General features: G+C 36.1%; 3 protein-coding genes across 3 annotated transcripts; 1 reads left to right on the top strand and 2 right to left on the bottom strand.

Annotated features, from left to right (window-relative positions):
- The first annotated feature begins 655 nt into the window (after nt 1-655).
- On the top strand, nt 656-1,027 carry LOC146165460 (LITAF domain-containing protein-like). Its single transcript, XM_083380931.1, has one exon. The coding sequence runs from the start codon at nt 656-658 to the stop codon at nt 1,025-1,027; it is 372 nt and encodes a 123-aa protein (XP_083237057.1).
- Nucleotides 1,028-2,909: 1,882 nt separating this feature from the next.
- Nucleotides 2,910-5,136, bottom strand: LOC146165459 (uncharacterized). The gene has a single exon (XM_083381911.1). It carries the CDS (start codon nt 4,804-4,806, stop codon nt 4,330-4,332), a length of 477 nt encoding a protein of 158 aa, XP_083238037.1. The 5' UTR covers nt 4,807-5,136; the 3' UTR covers nt 2,910-4,329.
- A 12,356-nt stretch (nt 5,137-17,492) lies between these two features.
- On the bottom strand, nt 17,493-24,053 carry LOC146165458 (uncharacterized). The gene is made up of 2 exons (XM_083382067.1): nt 20,413-24,053; nt 17,493-19,299 (listed from the first exon to the last, which is right to left on the bottom strand). The coding sequence occupies exons 1-2, from the start codon at nt 20,859-20,861 to the stop codon at nt 19,080-19,082; spliced, it is 669 nt and encodes a 222-aa protein (XP_083238193.1). The 5' UTR covers nt 20,862-24,053; the 3' UTR covers nt 17,493-19,079.
- Between the last annotated feature and the right edge of the window lie 2,595 nt (nt 24,054-26,648).

Raw genomic sequence — 26,648 nt, 5'->3', positions numbered from 1 at the left:
TTGAAACATTTTTGACAGGTTTTTAAAGTTAAGAAAATAACGATAGGCATTTTAGGTTAGAGCAAACTAAAAGATTTGTATAATTTAGAAATGTTTAAACCAGCGGTCATTTAACTGTGCTGCAAAATATGTTATTTGTTTTTAAAAGCATGCAAGATTAAATGCATAAGTTTCGTTTAATTAACTGATAACTTAGTTTTTTGCCTTGTAGTTAAAAAAAGCAGCTTCACTTCATAGAAAGTGTGTGGTGCACTTTGTTTTTATATACCGGAAGCAAAACAGTTTAAAACTCACTGGTTTAAAAAATAAACAGTTTAAAACTCACAGGCAAATGCAGGTTTATATTCTAAAACTAAATATATAGTGTTGGCTAACAGTTTTGGGCGCTGGTCTAGAATCCTACCACAACGCACATTATTAGGGTTAGGGTGCGGGTTAGCGTTTGGGTTAGGGTGGGTCAAGTATTATTATTAAATAAAGAATATAATAACACTTGACCCACCCACACCCAAATGCTAACTCGCACCCTAACCCAAATATTGTGCGTTTATTTTATAACTGTGGTAGGATTCTAGACCAGCACCCAGTTTTGTTACAGTTCATTTCAAAACTAAAACAGCAGTAGAGTTAAAAGAAACTTTCAAAAATCAACACAATGGCTTTATCAGGAGGTTTTTCAAGCAATCCACCAGTTTATTCGCAGTCGCCGCCGCCAACATACGTTCAAACCGTCTATGCCCCGCCGCCGCCACCCCCAATGATGGCAGTGAACCCACAGGCTGCTATGATACGCTCAAGCCAGTCTGCAATGGTTGCCTGTCCCTTCTGTGGGCAATCGGTCATGACACAGACTAGGCATGAAATTGGGGCTGCAGTCTGGCTTTTGTGCGTCTTTATGTGTCTTATGGGTCTCGTTTTTGGCTGCTGCCTTTTGCCGTTCTGCATCGGTGGGCTTAAGGACACCTACCACGTGTGCCCGAACTGCAAGTCGACCATTACCGTTTACAGACCTCTCACCGACGGATAAGAGGGAATTTTTGATGATTGGCGAAATTGCAATGGACAACATTTTGTGGATAAACGATATTTCAATCGCGAAATGTTCTAAAACTGTATTGGCAGTAACAGCCACTAAGATAACTTCAAAAACTTAAAAACTAGTAAAATGTTGCTGTTCTTTTAAAGGAAAAATGGTAATAAATCGACGTCTTTTAATTTTTAGTGATTATTTTGTACAGAAAAACCTTAGTTACCATTGCTTTTCATATTATGGAGGCGAGATACTTCGCTTTTGTCTTTTTGTAACCCAAAATCAAATAGTTTGTCGTACAAAGCTGAACACTTGTGACTACAGGGTAGCCACAACGATTTTAACTTTATAGCACTAAACTAAATTTGCGTTTTCGTTTTCAGTTTTTGTAAAACTGTTTTAAAACGGTGAAATTTTGAAGTGTAGTTTTTTTCTAAAAAAGACAGCAGTTAGGCTACTGCTTAAGTTAGCACGTACCGGTAGTACTTTAGGTTTGTTAACATAAAAATGCTAACCAAGTAGCCTACCTAAAAAAGGATAACATAAACTAACGATAGACCTAATGACGTGTAATTTTAACAATTCTGCAAAGTGTGTTCAAAATCAAACCACATAAGTCGTAAAATTAGTAGCAATAATACAGAGTCTGAATACTTTCAAAAACTTTGTCATATCCCTTTTTAATAGGTTACAATATTATTTCAAATCAAAGACAATAGAGGCGTTAGTTAGCCTACATTGCCCTTATTTCATAAACTACATAGCAATGCCGGTTAAACATGTTGCTTCATATGCTTCAGTGCTGTTTTTCAATCAACGCCGTTATTTTTGCTGTGATAATCCAATTTTGATTTGTGCATTTTTGTGTCAGGCGCTAGTTCCGTAGCCTGCTATTTAAACGCAAACGCGCAAATACGAGTTAAACTCTCGGGTAAGAATATTGGAAACTCTTAAAATAGTTGTTTAAAATAACTGGATAACATTTTGTGTTTCTGTCCAACTTTAATAGATCGGTTCTTTCGTTAGACGAAATATAACTGATCTTTACTTTAGAGAGCTTTATGAAAGTGTCGTTCATTTTCAGTGTTGTAAACAAGTAATTTTTAAATGACTCAAGTCCCAGTTAAGTTATTTGTAAAATAGCCCAAGTCCAATCAAGTCTTTTCGAATAAATAACAAGTCAAGTCCCAGTCAAGTCATAATCAAGTATACTTCAAGTCATGTCCTGGTCATAAAAATAAATCAATAAACTATGATTATGAACAATAACTGAAACTAAAAACCAACGAAAACGGAACATATAGCAAGCAATTTGTTTTTTGTGCAAAAATTTGGACAAATAGCTCAATTTTATAAAAATACCTAAAGAAATGCCTTATTTCAACCCAAGTCATTTGTTCAAAAGACTTAATTCAAGTCAAGTCATTTGTCCGAAAGACTTAAGTCAAGTCAAGTCATTTTGCCCAAAAGACTTAAGTCAAGTCAAGTCATTTGTCCGAAAGACTTAAGTCAAGTCAAGTCATTTTGCCCAAATGACTTAAGTCAAGTCAAGTCATTTCAAAACAATGATTTAAGTGCACTTAAGTCAAGTCATTAACTTAAGTCATTACAACACTGTTCATTTTCTTTCGGGTAACAAATTTATCAAAATTTAGTTTAGGCACCCGACAAGCTTTTAACTGTATTTTGTCTTCCCCACGGAAATATGCTTCGGGCCCATAGATTGAAATAGAACAAACATGGATGAAAAAGTGAATATACTGCCACTTGCATGTTTGGTACCGTACTGTAGTTTGATGCTTTAACTATAAACAAATACTTTATTTTAAACCAAGTTAACTCAGATGCAGTTTGACATATATCATAGCGTGTGTTCATAATATTTCTTTTTATTTACAACTGTCAGCGCTTCGTGGGTAACGTAACGAATCCGAGGAAAAACGGGAAAAAATGTTGGCACGAATAAGTCGACGCCGTTAAAATAGGTCGTCGATTAAAGTACACCAAGAATGTCTTTACTAAAGGGGAAAATAAAGGTAAACATACACTCAATATCAAATACAAAACCTAACGGCAAAGCAACGTTATACTACTTGCTAAAAAATGCAATATTTCTCTTTCGAAATCCTGTTGATAAAAAGTGTTGTAAATTGTGAATCATGCGGGTTTTGTATGTTTATACGAGTCACTGAATTTCAAGGTAAGTATGTATGCTATGTACAAGCGTACCTTGTTATTTAGTTGCATACACTTGCAGTTAAAGCATTTAAAAGCACTTATAAAATGCCAAAGCTCAGCAAATACAGCAAGATTGTTATCGTCGAAATTTGGTCATGGGTACTTTGCTTATATATAGTAAAGGCAAAGCGAAAAACGTGTTTTTGTAGTTAGTATCGCAGAATAGCATGGCGATGCTCAGATAATAGTTCTCTGTTAGCCCAGTTTGTTTTTGTCGAAAGTGGCTAATTAGATTTACTTGTAGGCCTTCACGTAAAAAAGCGAGCTTACTAAATGATCAGTTTTTTGTTTGGCAAATTTAATATTTCACCTTTTATACATATGATGACATCATCTTTAATTTGGCTGTGGTAAATGCTTAAACCAGACGTGAAAGTTAAATAAATTACTTAACGAAACGCATGGAATTTTTGAGAATAAAGTCACAAAGTTACGTCATAAATGGACCTCATAAAGCATGTAACCCTAAAAATCCTATATGTTAAACGTTCTATGTCGTGCACAAATATACAACTAAAAGATGCAATAATAGATTTAGGATATGGCCTAGTGAAAAAAAGGACATGTTTTTAGCGGAACGTCGTACCGGCAATAATTATTTTAGCGAAACAGCAGCCGAAGCGTTCCGGATTACTTTCACCACTGGTTAAACCCACTTTTGTAAAAGCAGAAATCAAATTTTCGGGGCATTTTTAGTTTATCTGGGTAGGTAAAAGTGTTTGGCAAGTTAAGCGTGTTTTCTATGCAAAACACGTTTTGACACCCAATGGAAATAGCGATTTTAAGAGTTAACCCATTTTTTATGTAATTAACTTGCATAAAATTGACTTAAACTAGTCTTGGTAACGGCCATTTTAGCCAGATTAACAAGACGAATTCTCAGGGCTCCAGGGCTCTGTGAAACTCAACTAGCAAGCTTAAATCGCGGTAAATCACGGAGAGATAAAAATCTAGGCCAACTGCTAAATCAGCCTTTACATATACAGCTAAAAATGTCCGATGAACAGTATCAGGCCGGCGTTTCTTAAAAATAAACCTGAAAAAACAGCGTTCCTTTGTCCCTAGAGAGGCTTGTAGACGTCGATAACCTTATGGCAGTTGGGGCATTCGTGGAAGGTGTCTTGGAGGTCAGGAATGCAGAAGGGAATAAGGCAGCACCCTAGCCAGAAGCCAAAGAGCGCGATGAAACAGCAGCTAAGCCAGGCGGCTGCCCCAATTTCAGACCGTGTCGAGGTTACGACGGCGCCCATGCAGTGCGGACACGTGAGGGCGGTAGGGTGGCGCGAGTGAATGCGCACAGGTTGGTTTGTGACGACATAAACAGGCTGCTGTACACCGACCATAGCAGGCTGCTGCTGCTGCTGGATTCCGACTACTTGGTGGGGTTGAGTGGGTACTGGGGCGTATTGGGGCTGTTGCCCCACCACGGCTGAGTAGGATGGGGGCGCCGGGGGGTTCATGCCGTACTGGACGGGGGCCACGTACCCCTGCTGTTGGGGCGGGTAAGGTGGGGGAACTGGTTGTTCTTTGTTGTCCATTTTTTTCTTGCGTTATTCGGTGTTTTTTTGCAAGCAGGAAGTTTTTGAAAATAGGTTTTAGTACTTTGCAAAACCTGTTAGATAAATCGTGAAGTGTTAATTCTAAATTAATTGCTCGTAAATCTTTTTACTAGTGGCAAAGAAAAATATTTACAGTATATCAACCAATTTTGCACCAATTACTAGAAGTTTTGACAAAACTGCACAAAAATCTCGTATTTATTTACATTCAAATGGCAACAACAATTTTAAAAGCAATTAAAAATGGTACAGTTTCTTCTAAAAAAAATCTTGAAATAACCTCTTTAAAGGGAAATAAACCAAAACTGATTATTCCCTGTTTTAAATGAACAAATATTTCACAAAAATCGTTTAAGAGACAAAGCGGCATACGTTTGTTACAAGCGGCATACGTTTGTAAGATTGCTTTAATTAAAAACTAAACATTATTTCCATTGGATGCCCATATAATATCTTGCAGAAAATTGATATAAGTTTGCGTGGCGGTTACCAATACCTTGACCCCAAACGTTAATTAAAACGACCACAGTATGACAGTGCAGCAGGCGTGCCATTACTTGCTGTTCAATAATGCATAAGTTGACCGTGAATAAAACATGATACCTCGAAATTCGTTTACTTAAAGGAGGCGTCGGCCTTAACTTACAATACCTATTTACGTCGCCGGTATAATTAAGATCCGCAAACTTTTTTGCATACAATACGCTAACATATAGGTTTAAAATTGGACAACAAAACTTAACCAATTCACGCAATATTGCTCGTAGAACAAAAAAACTAATTTTTGCCCTAAAGGCACACAAAAAATAGTCTTATAATCCAGTGTTTTAAGTGCGTTTTAAATCATTTGCGGATTTAAGTTATGAGATCAAAGCATGCCCTGCGGCTATTTCACTGCCTCTTGAACAACAAAATAATTCAACTTGCAAAAGCTTTTGAACGGTTTGCTTTTGTTTACTTTCCATCACTATAACAGTAGAATAGTTTTTATATAACTCTACAGTTTATTTTTGTAGATCTACTTACAGTTTATTGACACCGCATTAAAATCAGGAGGTTAGTAAACTCTTAAAACATAGCTATTCACAACAGTACAAGATTCAAACGTTCTTCATACTATCGTAACTTAAGTGAGCACCTACCGTTTTTGAACGAAAGCCTAAAAAAATTGTACGCACCAAATATTCTTGTTTCGTTTTAATTTGTTTTTGGAAAACTTTGTATTTATTCATTAATGAGTTTTAGTTCAGAGTAGAAACATACATTTTATAATCATAATATTGCAAAAATAAAGAAACTACATACATATAAATCAAAAACAGCTCCTCTGGTAATTGTAATTGTTAACCAACGTTTCGGCAACCTATACAAGCTGCCTTCGTCAGGGTGAATGACACTGAACGCTCGTACAATAAATGGAAAGCAAAAAAATATATTATAATTATATATTAAACCTACATACATATACGTCACTGTAAAATGACTGTGATCAATAGCTCAGAAGTCTTCCCTAGATCAACGATAACGGTTAGTCTCTTTTAAGTTGGATACTTCGTTGTACAATTTAGATCGCGTTAAAATGTTTAATAACGCCTTCGCATTTTCTATGCGTTTCCTGCGTCACATTTTGCTGCCTTCAATTCCTATAATAAGCCTGTGCTTTGAGTGCGCAGTATGGATTGCTGTCCAAATACACAGCTGGCAAATCGTGCGGTCGCGTGGCTTTATTTGTTCAGCGCAAAAACACGCCTGGTATCGATTGAAAATCGAGAGGGGTATCCGGGCAATAAGAGAACGCTCTGCTTTGAAATGAACTGCTCGACAGCACTTTACGCTAACCGCGTTTTGCCGAAGTAAAAAGATACACAAGACACCGCAAACTAGCAACACACAGTGCCATGCTGGCGAATTTAGACGGAAGTGAATAAAGTTGAATAAGCTGTCGTTCACAAAACGTTAATAAAATAATTTTTCTGTTCAGTTATTCTGGATTTGACCAGCAACCAGAAGCTGTTAATCTCGGAATCTCCACGTAAAAATGATTTAAATAAAGACGTGACCTTCTGCTTGTTTTCCATTTATTTGACTTTTTTATCTCGCTGTGTGTTTGCCCAAATGCCCATACCGCGTAGCTGCTCCTAACATTACCAATGTTGATAGTTTTGACTAAATATGTTTATTTACGGCACACAGTTTTTACTGGAATAGTTAATCCACCATACTAGTGCTTTCCAACCTTTAAAATTTCTCACAGTTAAAGTAGGATGCGGCCCTTGTGAAAGCAGCAACAATATTAGGCCGTGCATATTGGCAAAAGCGCTGTGTCCATAACAAATTCGTATTTCCCGGAACAAATCATTCTCAAGCATAAGTTAAACAACATGTAAGGTTCCATCAAGCTGGCCTCTTAAAACTATTACATATTATGTTGTACTCTGCGTCAATTTCTGGAGCCGCGTGTTATTGCCGATGATTTGAAAAAGTAAAATTCATCATGTTGCTAAATAGTGTTACGGATAGCGTAATATCCTTTCTTGTGTGCTAAATAGTGGGTAAAGTCGTAAATATTTTAGTTATTTCATCACTTTTTTATTTCAGAAAATTTCCATCAGCACGAAACAAGCTCAATAAGTTTTCAAACTTTAGTTTTAATTGTGAAATAACAATGAAAGGGTTTGTGTATTGAAACCTTGTGCCTAAGCCTTGACCGATATAAAACAGATAGCTTAAGATGCAATGAACCACTGAGAGACTATATTACTGTACCTGTAAAGTGTAACGCATAAGTGGGCGCACCAGTTTATTTGATTACTGTATTACACATAATGAAAAACAATAATATGCACCATTTTCATCCGCACAACGTTTGTTATCCGCATTACAATGTTTTTCATCCGCACAAGTGCGTACCATCCCACGGGTTGAAAAGCACTGCTCTATACGACTACTCGAAAAATAGCGATACGATGAACCCTGAAACGAAACTTATCTGCTATCAAAGCTTTGAAGTTGAAATACACCTTCAGGTCTTATATGCGCGCAATATTTCGGCTACATCTCACGCTACTCTCATATCACAGCACAAATCAGGGCAAACTTGAATCGGCAGTCGGCCGAACATCTGCTATTTTTCGTAACGATACAAAACGTCGCCGTAACGTTACCGACAAACGCATATGCTTAACGCAGGCGAATGCGGCGAATTTCAATGACAAATTTCCTGCTCGATTAGCATTAGAATTGCAATATCATGACTTCCTATAGAATGATGTATCCAAACGTTTGCTATCGCGACAACCAGTGTTGTAATGACTTAAGTGAACTTGAGTCACTGTTTTCAAATGACTTGACTTGACTTAAGTCTTATGGACAAATGATTTAACTTGACTTAAGTCTTTTTGGCAAAGCACTTCGGTTGAAATGAAGTGTTTTCATTAAGCTTTTTTTATAATAAACACGGATGAATTATTAGTTATCTTTTCTTGCTATATGTTGCGTTTTGTGTTATTATTCACTTGAGTTACTGCTCATAATAATCAGACTAGTTTACCAATTTGTTTTACAAATAACTTGTCGTGGACTTAAGTCATTTCATAATGATTTGTTTACAACACTGGTATTTAATCTAACATATGCTGCGAAAGCGAACTATCCTTAATACTCCGCGAGCGAAACTTTACAAACAACTACAGTTCAGAATCGATCGAACATGCTGGTTCTAAGCTTGGAATTAGACCGCCTGCTTTTATACTCCTTCGTTAAATGCAAACAACACTCACTCCCTACTACAAGCTGTCGTGTAGGTCCAATATTGATTGTTTGGCGACGCCGCCTGGTCTTATAGTTCTAACTAAGTTTGATAAGCCAACGTCTTGACATGTGTCCGCATTGATTTACGTCGTATGGACATTAACTGTAATTCCGTCAACTTTTTATGTTTGTAAAATTGGAATTTACGTTTGATTAGTTTAATCATGCTTTACACTGTAGTGGCACCTGCCATAACTGACCTTTAACTGTTCAGTGCAATGTACACAGTGTAGTCTACCCTAAAGTAGAAAATACAAGCTGGTCCGTGTTGTCAAACTAAGCCACTGTGCTACCAGAGTTCGCAACAGTTCTAGTGTTACGAGCCTTTCTTGGAATGTACCGGACACGGCATAAACACTCGACGATATAAATGTACGATAATTCTGCCGTGATATCTAGCCAAGAGAAAGCTGATCATTGAAGGCCCCGGTTTAATGCCACGCGGCCCGCGTATTTCTGAACTCAAAATCAAGTCGTTTCAACGTGACAAGAAACATAGCATGAGTTTTAGTGTTAATAGTCTTGAATAAAATATAACTAATACATTACTTCTACAATCTTAGGCGGCCCGGTGTAATGTCCAAGGCATATTTCTGTACTTGAAATCATAAAGGTCATTTAACGTTACAATACTTCGGCAACATAGCAACAGTTCTGCTGCTACCAGTCTTGAATAAAATCTAACTGATACAGTACGTATATAATCTTTACCGGATTTAATTGCAAGCGTATATCTGCACTCAAAATCACGAAAGTCGTTTCAACGTTACAACACTTGCAACATAACAAAAGTTGTCCTGTTACGAGTATTGAATGAAATAAACTAATATAGTACTTCTACATTCCATAGCGGTCCGGTTTAATTACAAGCGTATTTTGCACACAAGCTCACAAAAGTCGTTTTAAGCAAAAACCCTTACGCTACCGAAAATCCCACCAGCAGCTAACACCTTATTTTCAAAACAAATTCCAAACAGTTACGTAATGGTAAATACTGCAGGAAAAAAGTGGTGGTTTCTAATCGCTCTAGGGCCCGCGGTGATGTATCAGGTGGCAGCACAACTTCCTGAGTATCGCCGCATGCAAACCCTATTGATCCCAGTTTATCCAATAAACGCCCGAACTGCTAGGGGCGTGTTAACTTGCCAAGTCCTAAAACAAGCTGGAAGCCAGATTGCGAACGAACTAGATAAGGGAAGGTGCCAGTCGATTAATTTTCGAACTCTTTGCTTACAAAGGCATGATATTCTGTTTAGCTATTGACCATTTATAGTTAGGTAATAGCTCCTCAAAATAGGGCACGCCAGTGTTGTAATGACTTAATGCAATGAGCATTGTTATGAATGACTTGACTTGACTTAAAGTCTTTCGGACAAAAGACTTAATTTGGTACTTCAGTGGTTTAATTAGCCAAGCTTTAGTAAAATTTGTTTTTTTATTCCGAATTTAGCTTGCAAAACAACTTGCTCGCTATGTGTTACGTTTTTGTTATTTGCTAATAAAACATCACTCATAATTTCGGACGAGTTTAGTAATTTCAATAACTTAACGGTTTATCTTAATGAAAATGACCTGACTTGGACTTGACTTGCTACGACAATGACTTGACTTGCTGTTTTTTCGCAAATGACTTGACTTGTGACTTGGCTGAGACTTACGTATTGTCAAACTAACTTGTTTCCGCCACTAAGCGTTCCTTCAAATAAAGACGTTTAATTTAGGCAAAAAGATACTAAATGCCGTCATAACTTTGGTCAAATAATAATAAAATGACAAGCCTACTAGCAAAATAATTTTCGGGTTGTTAAGCAAAAAATGCTTTACCGATAAAAAATTAGTTATCTTTATTAGTTATCTTTATAACAATAAAATGCCTTTTAAAGTGGAAAATACTAATTTTTTATGGTACTCTATTTTTGTTCAAATCACGTCGGTTAATGTTGTGGCGTTATTTATAAAGGTCGTAACCATGCAAGTACTCATTGGGTCTACTTTATTAAGTAAACAGAGCAGCAGGTGTTGGCAATACAGCACAAAGATTAACCAATGATAGCGCTCCTGACTGGCAGCGTATCAAAGATTTTATCGGGTGCACGTTTTTAGAAATTTCGACTTATTTCAGTATAAAAATACCGTGGCCTGTTATTTATCTAGGAGAATCGTCGCCAGTAAAAATAACAACAGTGCACAATTAAACAGATGACAAAGTAAGCCATATTTTCATGCAGAACAACAATACATAGTATCGCGGCAATTGCGTTTGTGTGAGATGACATATTTGCGAGTTGTCGACCATAATTGCGTATTAAAAATTCAAGGCCAATATTAGTAGCATAGGACCAAGGTAGTGCAGCTTAAAAAATTGTACGTAGAAAAACAAAAAAATGTGCTCGTAAAGATTGAACGTTGTGACAGTTTTGTATTTAAATCTGCGTCTTGCTCTAACCCAGCGGTTCCCAAACTTTTCTAAACATTTTGCTTGGCGGACCCGTTGCAATCATTTTGAAATTTCGCGGCCCTATAAAAATTCAAGGGTCAGTTGACCCATGTTTCTTGTAGTACACTAGTGCAATACTATTCATTCTAATGTAACAACTTTATAATGTGAACGATTTCGCTGATAACAGGTAGTACAGCATAATAGATGCTTTATGATGTCACAAGAGACATCATAAAATACGCTATATGATCGAATAATTAAGCATAACTAAAGACAATCATGATGACAGATAATGTTTAAAACTTGGACTAATGTTTAAAAACATTCGATAAAGCCTATAATGTAGAGCAACTTAAAGACTAACTCTCCTCGCGGACCCTTTGAAAATGCTTTGCGGACCCCATTTGGTCCGCGGACCCCAGTTTGGGAACCGCTGCTCTAACCGTATGCCATACCGGGTTTTAACATATAGACCGGTAAAAAAACCTACTCGTACCACATCCACTCCATTTTGACGCTTAAAAAAATTGAAAGTTGAAAAAAACAAAAAAAAAAATTTAAATAAAAACATTCATTGTGGCAACGATGTAACAGTACACAATGTTCGCTTTCGTTTTAAAGCCGAATATGGCTGCATATTAATATTCATGAGTGTTAAAATTTATGTTTCAATATAAGTTTCGATAATTGTCCGATTGACGCTTAATTAGGTCGCTTTAAGTAATAAAATATAGTTGACTAAAAACACTTGCTATTACTCGAGTGTTGGGGACAGGCCTTAAAAAGGTTTTCAGCCTAAATAAACCATGTTAATAATTCACATCCTCAAGCCTATGCCTAGAGACGAGTTAAGTTTGCCTACTGTATTCCTAGCTTGACAGTAAACGACGTTATAGCTACTACGACATCAGTTGGTTTCGTTCTTAGAACGCTCACTTTTTCTGGCAATTTAAAAATCGACTTTTCAACCTCTTCTGACCGCAATAAACTGGCACCAAAGGGTTAAGACCGGCTTGAAATGCGGCGCGAAACCAAAATCTGATACAATCTGCATGAATTATTTATTAAGCGCCAAAGCACGACTGGTACATATGTTCTGTAAGCCAATTGGTCGCACGAGCGACCACAAAAAGCCCTTTTTTGGCTTTGATTCACGGGTTGGCGAATCTAATGGGCCTAATAGCTGTTGAACTTTGGTGCTCTAGCAAAAACGTCATCTAAAATATGGTAAATAGAAAGGTTTAGTGTTTAGAAATACTGACAACACAATATAGGCAGGCGTGAATGCAGTTAAACATTTTGTTTTGTGACGCATACGTAATTTTTAAACTGAAAAAAAATCTGACGTTTTTAAACTAACTGTTTTAAACTGGATAACAAAAAATAAAACTGCGAATATTGGTTTGATTAAATCTAGTAAATTCGTGGTAAATGTTTAACCTAAAACGTAAGCTGAATAATAACTTTGGAGCCAAATAAAGCAAGTCAAAAATAATTTGACGTTAGGAATAAACTTCGCTAGTTACAAATACGTTTTTGCCCACCATAAACGAAATAACCCTTTGAAATTTGCTGTGTAATGGTCTTTGCTGTTGGCTATAAGTAAGTATAAACACTTTAATTGGACAAAAATTATATTTTTTTACTAATTATATATTCTAACTAAACAATTGCTTAAAACCTAGTAAAAAAGCACTAAAAGTTTGACAACGACAAAGTCGTTTTAACTTCAGAAATCTAGTTTGTAAGTTTAAAACGGTTGAAATATAAATGTTCCTATAACGAAACTAAACAGTTTATGTAACATTTAATAACCGCGTTTGAAAAGTGACGCCTTTAAGAAAGCGCACCAAACCAAACCAAACACACTTGAACAAAAAACATCACGACTTTAGTAGCGATCCTTTCAACACATAACCCGCCGAACAATACTGAACCAGACACGAAACCAGAACCCTGGCGTGATTATCCAGCCGCCGAAAATCGCAGCGGCGAAACGTTAGGTCTAGGCCTGGCAATTATAAAAGCGCCAAAGAAGAGAAAAAGGAGCTTCCAAAACGGTTACAGGCCTCGGAGGTGTTCAACGCTACAAAGGCGACGTAAGCTTTGTTGACGCATGTGCAGTCATGCGTGGCGAGGCGACGAATCGGCGAAACAGCGACCGCGCCAAAACGCCACGGCCCGTATCGCCGTTCGCCAGTTAATCACTTTCACGAAGATTCGTGATGGTTTCAGGCGGTTGGAATAACCTAGCCGCATGAAGCGGTACTCACATCCAGCTCTGGATTACTGGCCATCCAATGAACGGCTTCAAGGCAGATGAAGTGAAATTTTGGGCCGGTTTTAAGCGGATCGGTCGGCTATTTTTAGTCATAGTTTCCATTCTGGATAATTTTTAATCTAAACCAATGTTTTTCAAACTTTTTTAGTCGCGGACCATTCACAGGGGTGGCCAACACGCGGTTCTTCCAGCTAACAATTACAACCGGTTCGTCTGCTAAAGGCCTTATTCTTTTTAAATGTCTGATTTCCCGCCAATGCTTTGCTTTAAAACTGGATCGATTGTGATGTCACAAATACTATGGTTCCACCTGTGTACTAATCTTAATCTCTCAGTCCCGTATCGCCTGGTTAATTCTCTAGCCATAGATGCCATTCTGGATTATTTTAAAGTATCGAGATGTTTTGGTATAATTCAGACATAAATTAACTAACGGGATATAAAACAACAAAAACAGTTGCTAAACTTTGGCACGGGAAGAAGTTAGAAGATAAAAATTGGCACGCCGGCATGTTTGAGTTGGACACCCCTGTTATAGACATTCACAAACTGTTCTAAGATGGGTAACCAATACTGTTTAAGGCTTTTAAAGAATTCAGCTCACTTTCTTCGCTATCTGTTTTTGCACTTTTGAACCAATCTTGGCTAGTTATTACAGACTAAATTTTTTTGCCTTATATCTATTAAGTTGGAACAAACGTACGACGCTTAGTGGGGGAAACGCAAAAACAAAAGTTCTAGCGTTTATTGTGTATATGCAGCACTTAACAGTTTTCATATTCCGGAATTTTTAGTTTGGCTATAGCCGCTATACAGTTATGCACATAACGTAAATACAATAAATCTTAACTTTGGTTACTTTACGGCCTAAAAATAATAAACAGCTTACCTGAAAGTCAATCAAGGCTTAAAATTGACGAAAAAGCCAAGGCTTAAAATTGAAGAACTGATTATAGTCGTTTTACTTTGATTGCTTCACGTGCACAAAAATCCACCGCATATATTTACTCATTTGCATTATTACGCCACAATCCAACCTTATACCAACTACCTCATTATAAACTGCTTTTATGTCGTTGGGTAAATTATACTTTGTTTTAAATGCTTTCTACTTTTTCCAAAGCATTTTTGTACAACACCTTCAGTGTATATTAGCTTATATAAACCAGTGTTTCTTAAACTGGTGAATGGTTCACCCCAGGGTGAACGAAAGTTTTGCAGGGGTGAACCAATCAAAAGGGGTGAACCGTCAGAATTGTATGATATCTCTGCAGTAAATCGACTACTGAACTGGTGTTTTTTTGCTTATTGTAATAGTGAAGTTGGTTTGCACTGATTGTTTAAGTACAAAAAGTTGGTGACTGTGTTTTTTGCTTTTATAGCTTCACATTTCTGGACGCGAAAAATTGTAGAATTTTAATGGTAAAACTTGGCTTGAGTTGATCTTAACAAAAATCGAAACAACCTAAGTCATTTGTGCTGTTATATATAGACGAGATAGTTTTATCACATCATTAGACAAGAGTGAATAAATCTGGAGATGGATGCTAGGGGTGAACGAAACTAAAAAAGTTTAAACACTGATATAAGTATCAGTTAATAAACTGGTGGGCAAATGACCAATGTTTTAAAAGTTTAGTAACCAACTCCGTTTGGATATTTCTTTTAGTTTTTATATGCAGGATGTCGGTAAAAGACATGACATGAGATATTTACTTTTTCAGTAACAAGATCACCAATTTTGTGCTTTTCCGCAGTCATCGTGAAATATGTCCTATCACAAAGAAAGGTTTTGCAGAAATAGTGAAAGAAAAGTATATTTGTCTATTGAGTGTTTCTGTAAATAAAACAGGTTTATAATGATAATATTTATTTAAGTTAACTTAATTTAGATAAACATGCTACTGATCGAGAAAAAACTTGAGTTAGACTTTAATTTATTCTCATGTATTTTGTTTTACACTAGTGGCGCTACTGAGTTATTCACTTCAGTGTTTTTAGCTTTCCACTTTGCTTCGAAAATAATTCTGTGCGTTTCAGGTTACGTGCTTATGGTGTAGAAAATGTAATTCCAGCTTTGAGGACGAGCTTCAATTGTAAATTTAATGTACAACATTATAATTAACCTTGGAATACATTCAATATTTCTTCTTTTTATCACTTATTATGTTATTGGTTAATTTAACAAATATTTGTGAAAGCTTAAGGTGCTCTTTATTATAAATGCACAAAAAATAAAAAATGAAGCTCAATGCTAATGATTTAAACCAAGCCATATAACATCGAAATATTGTTTAGTTGGAGCAGCGTTTCTTAAACCTTTTTACTTCAGGGCGAACCTAGAGACATTTTAAACGTGGAGTAGCGAAGAATTTTTTTAAGTATACCGGTATTTCTCTTGAACTGCTGTGGTATGTTCGCTAAATATGCTTCAGAGTTGAATATCTTTGAAAACCACTGACATAGTTCAATGCGAAGAAATAGTTAGTATTTAACGAAGTTTAGTTAAAACTAAGTAGGCCTATCCATTATTTTAGTTTTTTGTTTGTTTCGATTTTGATGGAAATATTTAAAGAAAACATTAGGTTAAATTAAGACGAAAAAACAAGAGTTAAACTTTAAACACATTTTTGTATTTTTTTGTTGTTGATGTGAGCACAAAACATAGTTCATATCGCTGCTTTCAACATCGGTAATTCGAGTGGCTCGAAACGTCACCCATTTGTTATTTTTCTCAGCACAACACTAAACTCTCTGCTGTTGGGATCTCTGAAAAGTCAACAACAAAGAATGACGTCACAATGCTGTTAAGTTGTAAAAGTTCTGTATTTTTCCGTAAAGCGATCGGAATATTTTTACTCGGTCCTTTTTACGATTATTAGGAGCGAAACTGCAGATGACGACAAATGATTTATCTTGTTTGATTGGCTTTCTCTTTATACTGTTGACTAGTGTTTTTTCGTTTTTTAAACTTCTCAAATATGATGTATATGTAGTGTTGTAAACAAGTCTATATTAAATGACTTTAGTCACAGTAACGTCATTTTCTAATTGCGCAAATTTAAGTTAAGTCATTTTTTACCAAATAGCAAGTCAGGTCCTAGTTATTTGTAAAGCTAGAAAAAATCCAGGTTACCTTATTGGCATAAAAAATAAATTTCAAACTTATGAAATTGGTAACAACCATCACTTCTGAGCAATATTTCGAATAGCAGACACCAAAAACCGAAACCAATTACGAATTAAAATTCATTACATTTAATGGACTTTTTAATCAAAATTACCAAATGGTATTCAATTAAAGAATCTTAAAAAAGAGTCAGTCATTTGCGTAAAATGCAAATAAAAAAAAGAACAAAAACAAGCAGTTACTTCAGTGCATATACGACAAGTCATTACGACACTGGTTGTATTTTGCACATACAATAAAACATTGGAATTTTGCCTTTTCTATTTAAAACATTGTTGTATTTTTAACCTTGCTCTCACCAAATTCAATCCCGGATATTTTTAGCCATTTTATTTCTTCAGTTCTTTTCTGAACATCAACAGCAAAACCAACGGGCCAACTTAAGTTTCTGGCAATAGGGTAAACATTGGCATAGAATTACCGAAGGTATGGCAACCGTCCTGTGACCGTTTCGTTGGCTTTGGAAATCAATCTTATTATATCCGCCTACCAACAAAACAAACAGTGGCTATTATTCAACTGTTTGACTATTCCCAACTATCTAGGCGCGAATCCAGGATTTTTGTTTTGGTGGCATGATTTTTTTCGGGCTTGATAAAGTACGTCAAAACGTGCCTTCATAAAGAAACAACCTTTTTTAAGAACACCACACAATTGTTTTGTTTGGTAAGAGTTTTAGGTTGTAGTGGTCAACACCAAAGCTACATCGCGCAAAACGAAAAACGCTTTTATATCGGCGAAGCAATATTGTAATTCCTTTGTAAAATAAATGAGCGAATATTTAAATTTACTGTCATTCTCTAACTCTTATATCCATTTTAAATAGTTTGCCTTGCAAAAAGTTTTGTACAAATATTCTTTCTACTTTCACTGTCGTGGTACTGCTACATTTTTTTAATATTATTCCTTATCAAAATAAAACTGTCAAAACATAATCTGTCCGATGGTCAGTCCACAGGTATAAGTTTTTATTAGAATGCATAACTCGAATAATACGAAGTGTGTATAAATTTCAACTATAGAGGTCAAAACATAATACATTGTATTTTCGCAATAGATTAGATTAGACATTAGTGCGACATTAACGTTGTTTATCAGCATTATTTATTAGTTTAAAATTGTTTCAGGGATTTTTATCAAATCTCCTTCATACGACAATAGGACACTGACAGACTAATTAAAATAAATCAGTTGTAGTTTAGAAACAGGTACAAAATGGAACAATTGTTGTTGTTAAAAAAATCAATTTCAGGCACACTATTAATCGACGATACACATATTTGTTGCAACATACTAAAATTGAATGGAAAACAGTTGTTAGTGCAATTAAAATGAATACGAAATATATAGAACAACGTTTAAAGTTTAATACAAAAGTATAGCTACAACAACCCACATACAATAATGTTAAAAAATTTAAAACCGATACGAGACTTTAATCCAGGGGTTCTTAAACTGGGGTCCATGGAACCCTTGGGGGTCCGTGAACTAATTTCAGGGGGTCCATGAAGGCCAAATTGAAATAGTAGAGTACGTTTAAAAAGTAATCAAATTAAAAAAATTTTAATTAAAAATAAAACGTTTTAACACTGAATGTTAGGCTCCTTCTTACTTCAACCATCAGCATTTTTCTGACAAGCTATTTGATTGTGACGAGATCATTTTTAATAATTTCTTGCCTACAGGGGTCCACGCAAAGCAAAAAATAATTTTAGGGGTCCGTGGTGAAAAAAGTTCAAGAACCCCTGATCTAACCGCTAGTTAACCAAATAAGTGCTGCAACAGTTTCAGATTTGGATAGACATAAATTGAGATCGACTGTAGTAATTATTGCTACGTATTTACAAGGTTAGCGTTTTTACCTGCTCATTGAGGAAAATTATATACGTAATTACTAAATACTTTTGAATTTTTACTAATATGCAATACTGAGCGGTATAACTTGTTGCTAGGCTAAAAAAACGTTAAAATTAAAATATATCAGTCTGATAAATTCGACTAAAGCAAGTTTTGAGTTGAAAAAAATAACCAACGGTTGTTAAATATTCGAAATAAATCATTTTTCAAAAGCCCGTTTTCAAACCTAACAAATTACGACCTGATTGGGTGTTACATAGTAAGTGCAAGAATTTAAAAACTAAAAAGTTTCATTTTTTTTCTTTTTAACATTGTTAAAACTGCTTACTAAATCGTCAAACTACACCATTTGCGATAAAAAGGCGGAGTCTGCGATACCTCAAAAGTTGTCAGAAAACGATTTAAGCAATTACTTTTTAAAACTAGTCAGTAATATTTCCCATAAAAAAAGCAATTAATGGATTTCAATTTCACCAAACGCAATAAAAAAAACCCGGAGGGATGACATAATAGTTTGCATTCGAAGGCTATAAAAAACAAAGAAAAAGAAAAGTTAATACGTTTTTTTGGGTATAAACACTACGTTCTACACCAGTTTTAAAAGTTCTAAAAGCACTGCTGCATGTTAAACATTATCCAATACTGTACAGTACATCGCGTCGATAGTAGAACTTCTACATGGGCTTGTAGACGTCGATGGTCTTATGACAATTAGGGCATTCGTGGAAGGTGTTTTGAAGATCAGGAATACAGAAGGGAATAAGGCAGCACCCTAACCAGAGCCCAAATACGATCATGGCTCCACAAGCCAACCATGTGACTGTGCCGATCTCAGAACGTGTGGACGTCGTCACGGTCTGGTGACAGTGCTGACACGTGACCACAGCCGGATGCCTGGTGGTAAGAAAACAAGATGTGATGAGATGGACGCTGTCATAAGAGCGAAATGAAAACAACAAAAACGTCGGGAGAAAACACAGTTCAGGTTAATACCAAAAACGGACTAATACCTAATAGTCGTAATAACGTCTAAATCAGGATAAGTTCCAAACCCATCGGAATAAGAATAACAAAACTAGCAGGCCATAATAAGACCAATACAACATTTTACCTAACCCCGAGCACAACCCCTAACTCAATCACTAACTTCTCTAATAGTTCTAACCCTAACCCAACCCCACCCATTACCCGCCCCTTACCCCAAACAAGGACAAACAGTCTGTTGTCAAAACAGGGTGCAAACATAAGATGCCAAAAGTCGATAGCAAAGGGACCGATGCCATACAGGTGTTCCCCAATCCCCAACCGTCCCATATCCCCTATACAGTTTTACATTACTGTTCCATAAAGGCAAAGGCGCATAACCTGCGGCCGTTTACTAAAACTTTAGAGGTCGAGCACGACTGCATGTGCTGTTTACGAAAATACCTCGTGCTCTTTTAGGAAATAAGTGTTGGCGGCAGTACGTTCATACGAACCTGTGTCGAACTAATTCGCAAATCAGAACTTTGAAACAGGTCTAAAATGTATTTTCGTCAATTCTATTATAAAAATACATTTTTTTCGCGCTTCGCGCTATCTTTCTTTAGTGTTTTAGTCCGTTAAAGTAAATCCGTTCTTATCAAGGCGCTATGTATATTATAGCAGTGTTTCTTAATCAGGTGAATACAATTTTTGCAGGGGTGAACCAACCAAAAGGGGTGAATAAGGGTAAACCTTCAGAAATCGATGATAGCTTGCGAAACTACCTAAGTCATTTTGTGCTGTTATATATAGACGAGATAGTTTTATCATATCATGAGTCAAGGGTGAATGAAATCTGGAGATAGATGCTAGGGGTGAACAAAACTAAAACAGTTTAAGGAGAACTGTATTATAGCATGTTGCGCCGCGTTTTTAACACAATCTATAAAAGTCCAATTGCTGTTAAATTAGAACCAACCTGCCATGAACCCTGCTATAAAGGCCTATATAACCAACCATACTATAAAGGTAGATATAACCAACCTGCTATGAAGCTTGATCGGCTGCTGAACCACAACTACTCCACCACCTGGCTGCTGTTGCACGTAAGGTCCAGGCTGCACGTAACCGCCACCAACATAACCCCCTGTTACGGGGGGAGGGGGAGGGGGGTTGTTGGCCCCTTGCATTCCAAAGTCAGCCTGGGTGCTGTACTGAGCCTGGCTACTGTACTGGACTGCAGGCTGCTGCTGTTCGTAGGCGGGGGGTGGCGGCGGTTTTGACATTGTTTTACTTTTTAGTTTAACTTGTTCTTGTTTTCTAAGTATCTGCCACCAAAATACAAACAAAATGTTACTTTGTACACTATAAAAAATCAAATCGCGCAAAGCAAAAACCTTGCCAAAACTTTCATTTTCGACAGTGCGATGAGACGCACCACGCCTTTGGGCTAACACCAATTTACAAAATGGACTTAAGCATTCTAGAAACATAATACAGAAAGTATTGCATTACGCGGGTAAAATAAGACATTTTGTGTTGTTATATATATATATATATATATACGAGATAGTTTTATCATATCATAGGGGTGAACGAAACTAAAAATGTTTACGAAGCACTGCAATAAGCCACTTCGTAACGATCATAAATTCAAAGAGTTATAAGATATCATTTCTTTGTACTTCTACGCGTTTTAGTCTCTGTGATCCAAGCACCATTGTTACGCATTTGCGTGCTGAAAAATATTGACGGGGCAAAAACATCATTGACGCAGTTTGCAATACAAACAAAGTAGCCTTTCCACAATAAGCGATATGAATAGGTGTGTGTTAATAATTTACAAGCCTTTAGCTGTCGAAGTTAAAGTTGAAATACATTAAGCTAATAACGTACCAAAAACAGCGCTACAGGTTTCAGGTAAACGACCTCAATAAAGTAAATACATTTTGGGTCTGTAGAGATGATCCTTTAAAAGTCCTTCTTATCACGTCACATAAGTGCGGTAACTTTTCTCCGTACTCACAGTCGTTATGATGTTAAAACGAGCACAATGACGTCACAAGTGTTATGGTAACCCGATTGCGAAACACTTGACTGTTTTGTTCTGCATAAAGGTTTCACTTTATTCAGGACTGTTATACACCATCTCATTTGTACCCTTTTCATGCACTGCCTATACAGCTCATACATTATACATAAGTATTTAGGTGGAATATGATAAGAAAACTCGCTCACTTAATATAACCATTGTGCGACAAAAATATTATGCCTCAGTCTTAGAATTTAAACAGCCAGCATTTGGAAAGATGCTTTTGGCACTATGTCGCTATTAAAACATGCCAATATAAATGAGTTTGCTGAAAAGTAAACGTCTTAAGACAATTGACTTTAGATCAGGGGCTCACTGTGGTCCTTGGGCCCTTTGGTGGTACGTTAATTATTTTAAGGGGTCCATGGAGGCATAGTTGAAATATTTCTGTAATTTTTAAACGAATTAAAGGAATTTTTCACAAGAAAACAGAAGGCTTTTGCGTCTTCTGTTTATGTAGATACGATTTTATTTTTTTTTCTCATGGGTTCGCCTGAAAACAGAGGTTTTTTAAGTCTACTTATTTTGCGACGCTAATTTATGACGTTACTTAAACTTTTGAGGCTTTCTAAAACTAATAAGCGTAAGCGGTAAACGATTTAAACGTTATCTCTATGACTCACTAAACGTGCACTTAATTCATAAACTGCAAATTAAGGCGTTACCCTACGCACAGCAGCATAATGATTAAGCAATACAAAGAGATGGCTTATCTTCATTAAATTCGAATTCATTAATGCTCTTGTCGTATTTGTATTTCGTTCACTTTCAGCTTACAAAAGTTATGCGAACGGAATTAGGTCGCAAAAGTTTCGCTCTTATAGTTACGCTTAGTATTAATATCGCAGCTAAAACGATGAGAAACACTGTTTTACAAGAAATTCAAAGTAACCCTGTTTCAAATGAACTTGTAAGCCATCAAGCATTTTTCTAAAGTAAACCATACTATGAAAAGGCACAGCCCTAAAACAACTGACAGTTCAGCAGCTACGTAGAATAAACATAATATATCCGTTGCTACTGCCATCACAAAACGTAAACATTATACACCAACGCACAAAATTAGTCAAAAGAAAAAATTTTTTTTTATTACTTGGGTCAAGTAATATTATGTTTATTAATAATAATAACTTGACCCACCCTCAACCAAATGCTAACCCGCACCCTAACCCAAACAATATGTGTTGTGGTAAGCGGCATTTTAAGAAAAAAAATTTTTTATTAATTTTTACGTACAAAAGTGAAAGAGCGCCAGTAATTCAAGCTATATTTCTGTATTCACAAGTTGCAAATTTTGTCTAAACTCTAAAAAGCATACTGAATTGACTGCCTCAACGAGAAATGCTGTCCAGAAAAACACTGAGCAATAGAACGTTCATTCGAGGGAGTGCATTGTCCAAACACAACGAATCTTTACAACTCAAAAAAAAAAAGCTGCTTATTGTCTCCGGTTACCTTGGTTAGCAAGCGAGCCTTGATGAACGCCCAAACGTTTATGACGTCGACGCGTGACTGATTTAGGTTCCATCACGTGATTGTGATTAATGCTACAACGAACATATCCGACTGACACCGACTGCGAGGTTATTTTGTGGTTAAGGCTAGAGCTTTACAGTGTACACTGTACGCAGATATTTTGGGTAACTGTTTGATCACAGTTGACGTTTTCCAGAGAATTGTAAAATCAATCAACGTTCACCACATTTTACAACAGGCATTTGGCATTTATGACGTTGCAAAACAGCGTGCTCTCTAACCTATTACATGTTTAAAGTGAAACGTGTTTTAACTGATATTAAATGATTGTTACCATGGTGAAAAACAACAATAACACTGTAACGAAAGTCTAATGAAAACAAAATCAATAGGGTAGAAACGTTTTTCAAACATTAATTTTCAGTTTTTAAAGTGTTTTTAAGAACCGAAACGGTTTTGCAAATTTCTCCAACCGTTCCTTAAAGAGGAATAGCTAAATACCAAGTTAGTTAATCACTTAGATAAAAATAAAAAAAAAACGTAAATTATACCGAAGCCATTACCAAACAAGCCCAGTTGTTTTTACGATTTGCCTTTGGCGACTGTTGAAGTATTATAAGTGACCGCAGCTTACACCTTAAGCATGTGAAAAACATAGTTGTACTTCCAGCTACATTTTAAAAGGTATTTAGCTATGCTTCTTTTTTGTCTTGACCTTACTGGGTTAATTTACCATGACGTAATAACTGACGTCATACCCAAAGGGTATACAGTGCGAATCAACAATAAAGTTACCACGAAACCTTTTGAATATACAATGACTCAATTCAAATAGAGTTAACCATCTTTAAGACACACAATAAGTATAAAACCACTTACAGAAGTAGGTAGGTATTCGTGAAAGTTACATAGGATTCTTATAAAAACGTTCAAGAAACGCTATCTACTTCTGTATGCGCTATGATGCTCATTATACGTCTAACCATAGCATCCTGGCATTATACTCGAAATATTTATTTTACGTTAACTTCTACTGTATTTTTGTATAGTTGTCGAATTTTATTTTCAATTACTGACAAATACAACGATATCTGGCTTTCGCCTCAACTCTGCTGCTTGTAAGTTATAGACCGGTCAAATTCTGGCTAAAACTTTTCCATGTCGTAATACTCTGACGTCCAAAAATTGAAGGGAATTTTGTAAGTAAAACGGTTGTTGTAGAGTCTACGCAGTTAAGCCTGTACTGCGTATGGCAGAAGCACACAGTACAGGCTTAACTGCGTAGACTCTACAACAACCGTTTGTTTGGTCATTTCCTACGCAACTGCGTCACATATTTGTTGCTCAATAAAGCGATCTTGCTTTTAAGTTCTGACACTTCCTGTGACGTTATTGCGTCAAGTCAGACACGAAAGATATTTTGATTGACAAACGATCATGCTAAAGTTTAAACATATACGTGACTGCTGAATAAGAGTGACTGCTTTTTTCTGCACTTGCAAAACCACTGGTATCACTTTGTACTTTCATCTGAAAAGCAAAAGCGTTAATGCCTTTTTTTGGCGATGATCTAGAATCCTACAATTTTTTTACACTGTAAAAAAACGAGTTGTCAAAATTGAAATTAGAAATAACTAAATACGGGAGTATTATTAATAAATATATTAATATTGCTTGACCCACCCGAATCTAAAGGCTAACTGGCACCATAATCCAAATAATGTTAGCAATATAAACCCCCGGACGAAAATGTGATATGAATGAAGACCAAGGTCCCCTTTTTTTAATTTAGTCATTTTTTGCAAAATAATGTCGCTGAAAATACGGAGAATACATAACTAAAACAAGATAAAACTGCGCCACACCAATTGAAAATATCCTGTCAAAAAAAGATTTACTTATTTCTAATTCGATAAAGGCCTATTATTACATCGAACAAATGTGACTAAAACAACAATACAACTACAAAGCTCATTAAAAATTGTTAGAAAGGGTTTCAAACTTTTATCTTACAAAGCCAAATGTAAGATAAACGCAAACCTTTCTAACTTTTTAGCATTATTTTTAAGTTTTACAAACTTAGCAGCACAAAGGTACTACACTGCCCGCTGCGTCTCTGCTGTAATAACAACTTCCCTCAGTCCGAAGTGTTTAAGCCTATTTTTCTCGCTACAGTCATTCGTGCATGTCGCAAAGAAAGAATCAGGCATAGTTACGTCCATTGAAGCGTGACTTTGCTCTCTATTCGCTCACAATGGATAAAACCAGTGTCGTAAGTCAAATAAAAATGTTGGCTCTATTCAGGTCGTACAATCCGAATTTATTAAATTTATGTCAACATAATTTTATCATCAAAAAATCGTTTCGAGTAAATACTTACGTATCAAAACTCTAGCAGATCAACTGAGCGAGATACAATAAAAATACAACCTTTAATTTCGATGTTGTGCTGAATGTGTGATATTTAAAATCACCTTGACCCTTGCAAAACAAATGTCGGCCTTAACTTATCATAAGTCACTGCAAAATATTCTAGCAATCCAGTAATAAGGTCAGAAACTTCAGTTGTTTACTAAGATATACATTTATTTCGCCGGCAAGGCATCGTCAGTATATCTTGTTCAATATTATCCAATAAACGTAACTCTTATCATTCTATCTTGTGCATATTGCTCTAATTCGCTTTAGCTTGCTTTCACATTGGTGACAGTTGTGGCCAGGCGCTGTGCTACTACTGGGATTACTTTATTTATAGTTTGGCGTACTGGGAGTCAATAAGTTGGTTAGGCTAATCAAGGGTTTCTTAAACTAAATTTATGAATATATCAGCATATTTCTGAAGTATATTTGATAGTGACGTAAGTTTATGACGTCATTCAAAAAAACGTCTTGCCTAACGTGGTCCACGCGAATCAGTACAAATTTTTAGGGGTACGCGGTAGAAAAACAACCCCTGGGCTCATAGGCGTAGCCAGGGGGGGAGGGCTAAGGGGCCATAGCCCCCCCAAAAAATTTATTCTTAATAATTTGTTTTTTTAGCATTTATGAGCAGTACTGCAACATTCGATCACACACATACAACACCTTTAATTGTCATGCATTGTTACGTAACAAACGATATAGTTAATATTACGTTTGCTATACATTAATGTAGTTTTACTACTTTTTGACAGTTTTTGCTCTTTTAATGGTTTTGGGTATTGCGTTTAACACCCAGTCAGTTGCTGCTAGAAAAGGTTTGCTAGCATTGTTATTCTGTTCGTTACAGGAGTTAATATGCCAAAGCTAAACAAAAAAATCCAAACTTTTTGATCCCCTCCAAATTTTTCGGCTGGCTACGCCACTGCCTGGGCTAACCACAAAATTGTTTGACATAACGGCATTTTCAAGTAAATTTATCACAATTAACTTTGCTGGGGTGTCGGTTACGATAAATTGTTTGAGCCACAATCGCTACTATAGCTACACTTTATGTAAATTTATAAACTAATATTAACCAATAACGCACTAGAAAATCGACCAAGTTTACTAAACGTTTGACGGATGACAAAGAATTTTTTACTACGGAATAAATTAGTACTTGACATTTTATTTGTTGAAAAACTTCTGACTCCCAATCGTGTCAAAAAAATCATTTAACGACTTGACTTCAGTGCAACTTTTCTCTGGCTTTACTTTAACTATTCTGTGTAAATGCTATTTTTGTTAGAAA

The sequence above is a fragment of the Ascidiella aspersa genome, chromosome 2 (assembly GCF_963924565.1).
Source record: "Ascidiella aspersa chromosome 2, kaAscAspe10.2, whole genome shotgun sequence".
Lineage (NCBI taxonomy): Eukaryota > Metazoa > Chordata > Ascidiacea > Phlebobranchia > Ascidiidae > Ascidiella > Ascidiella aspersa.
This window is presented reverse-complemented; position numbering and strand designations above follow the sequence as displayed.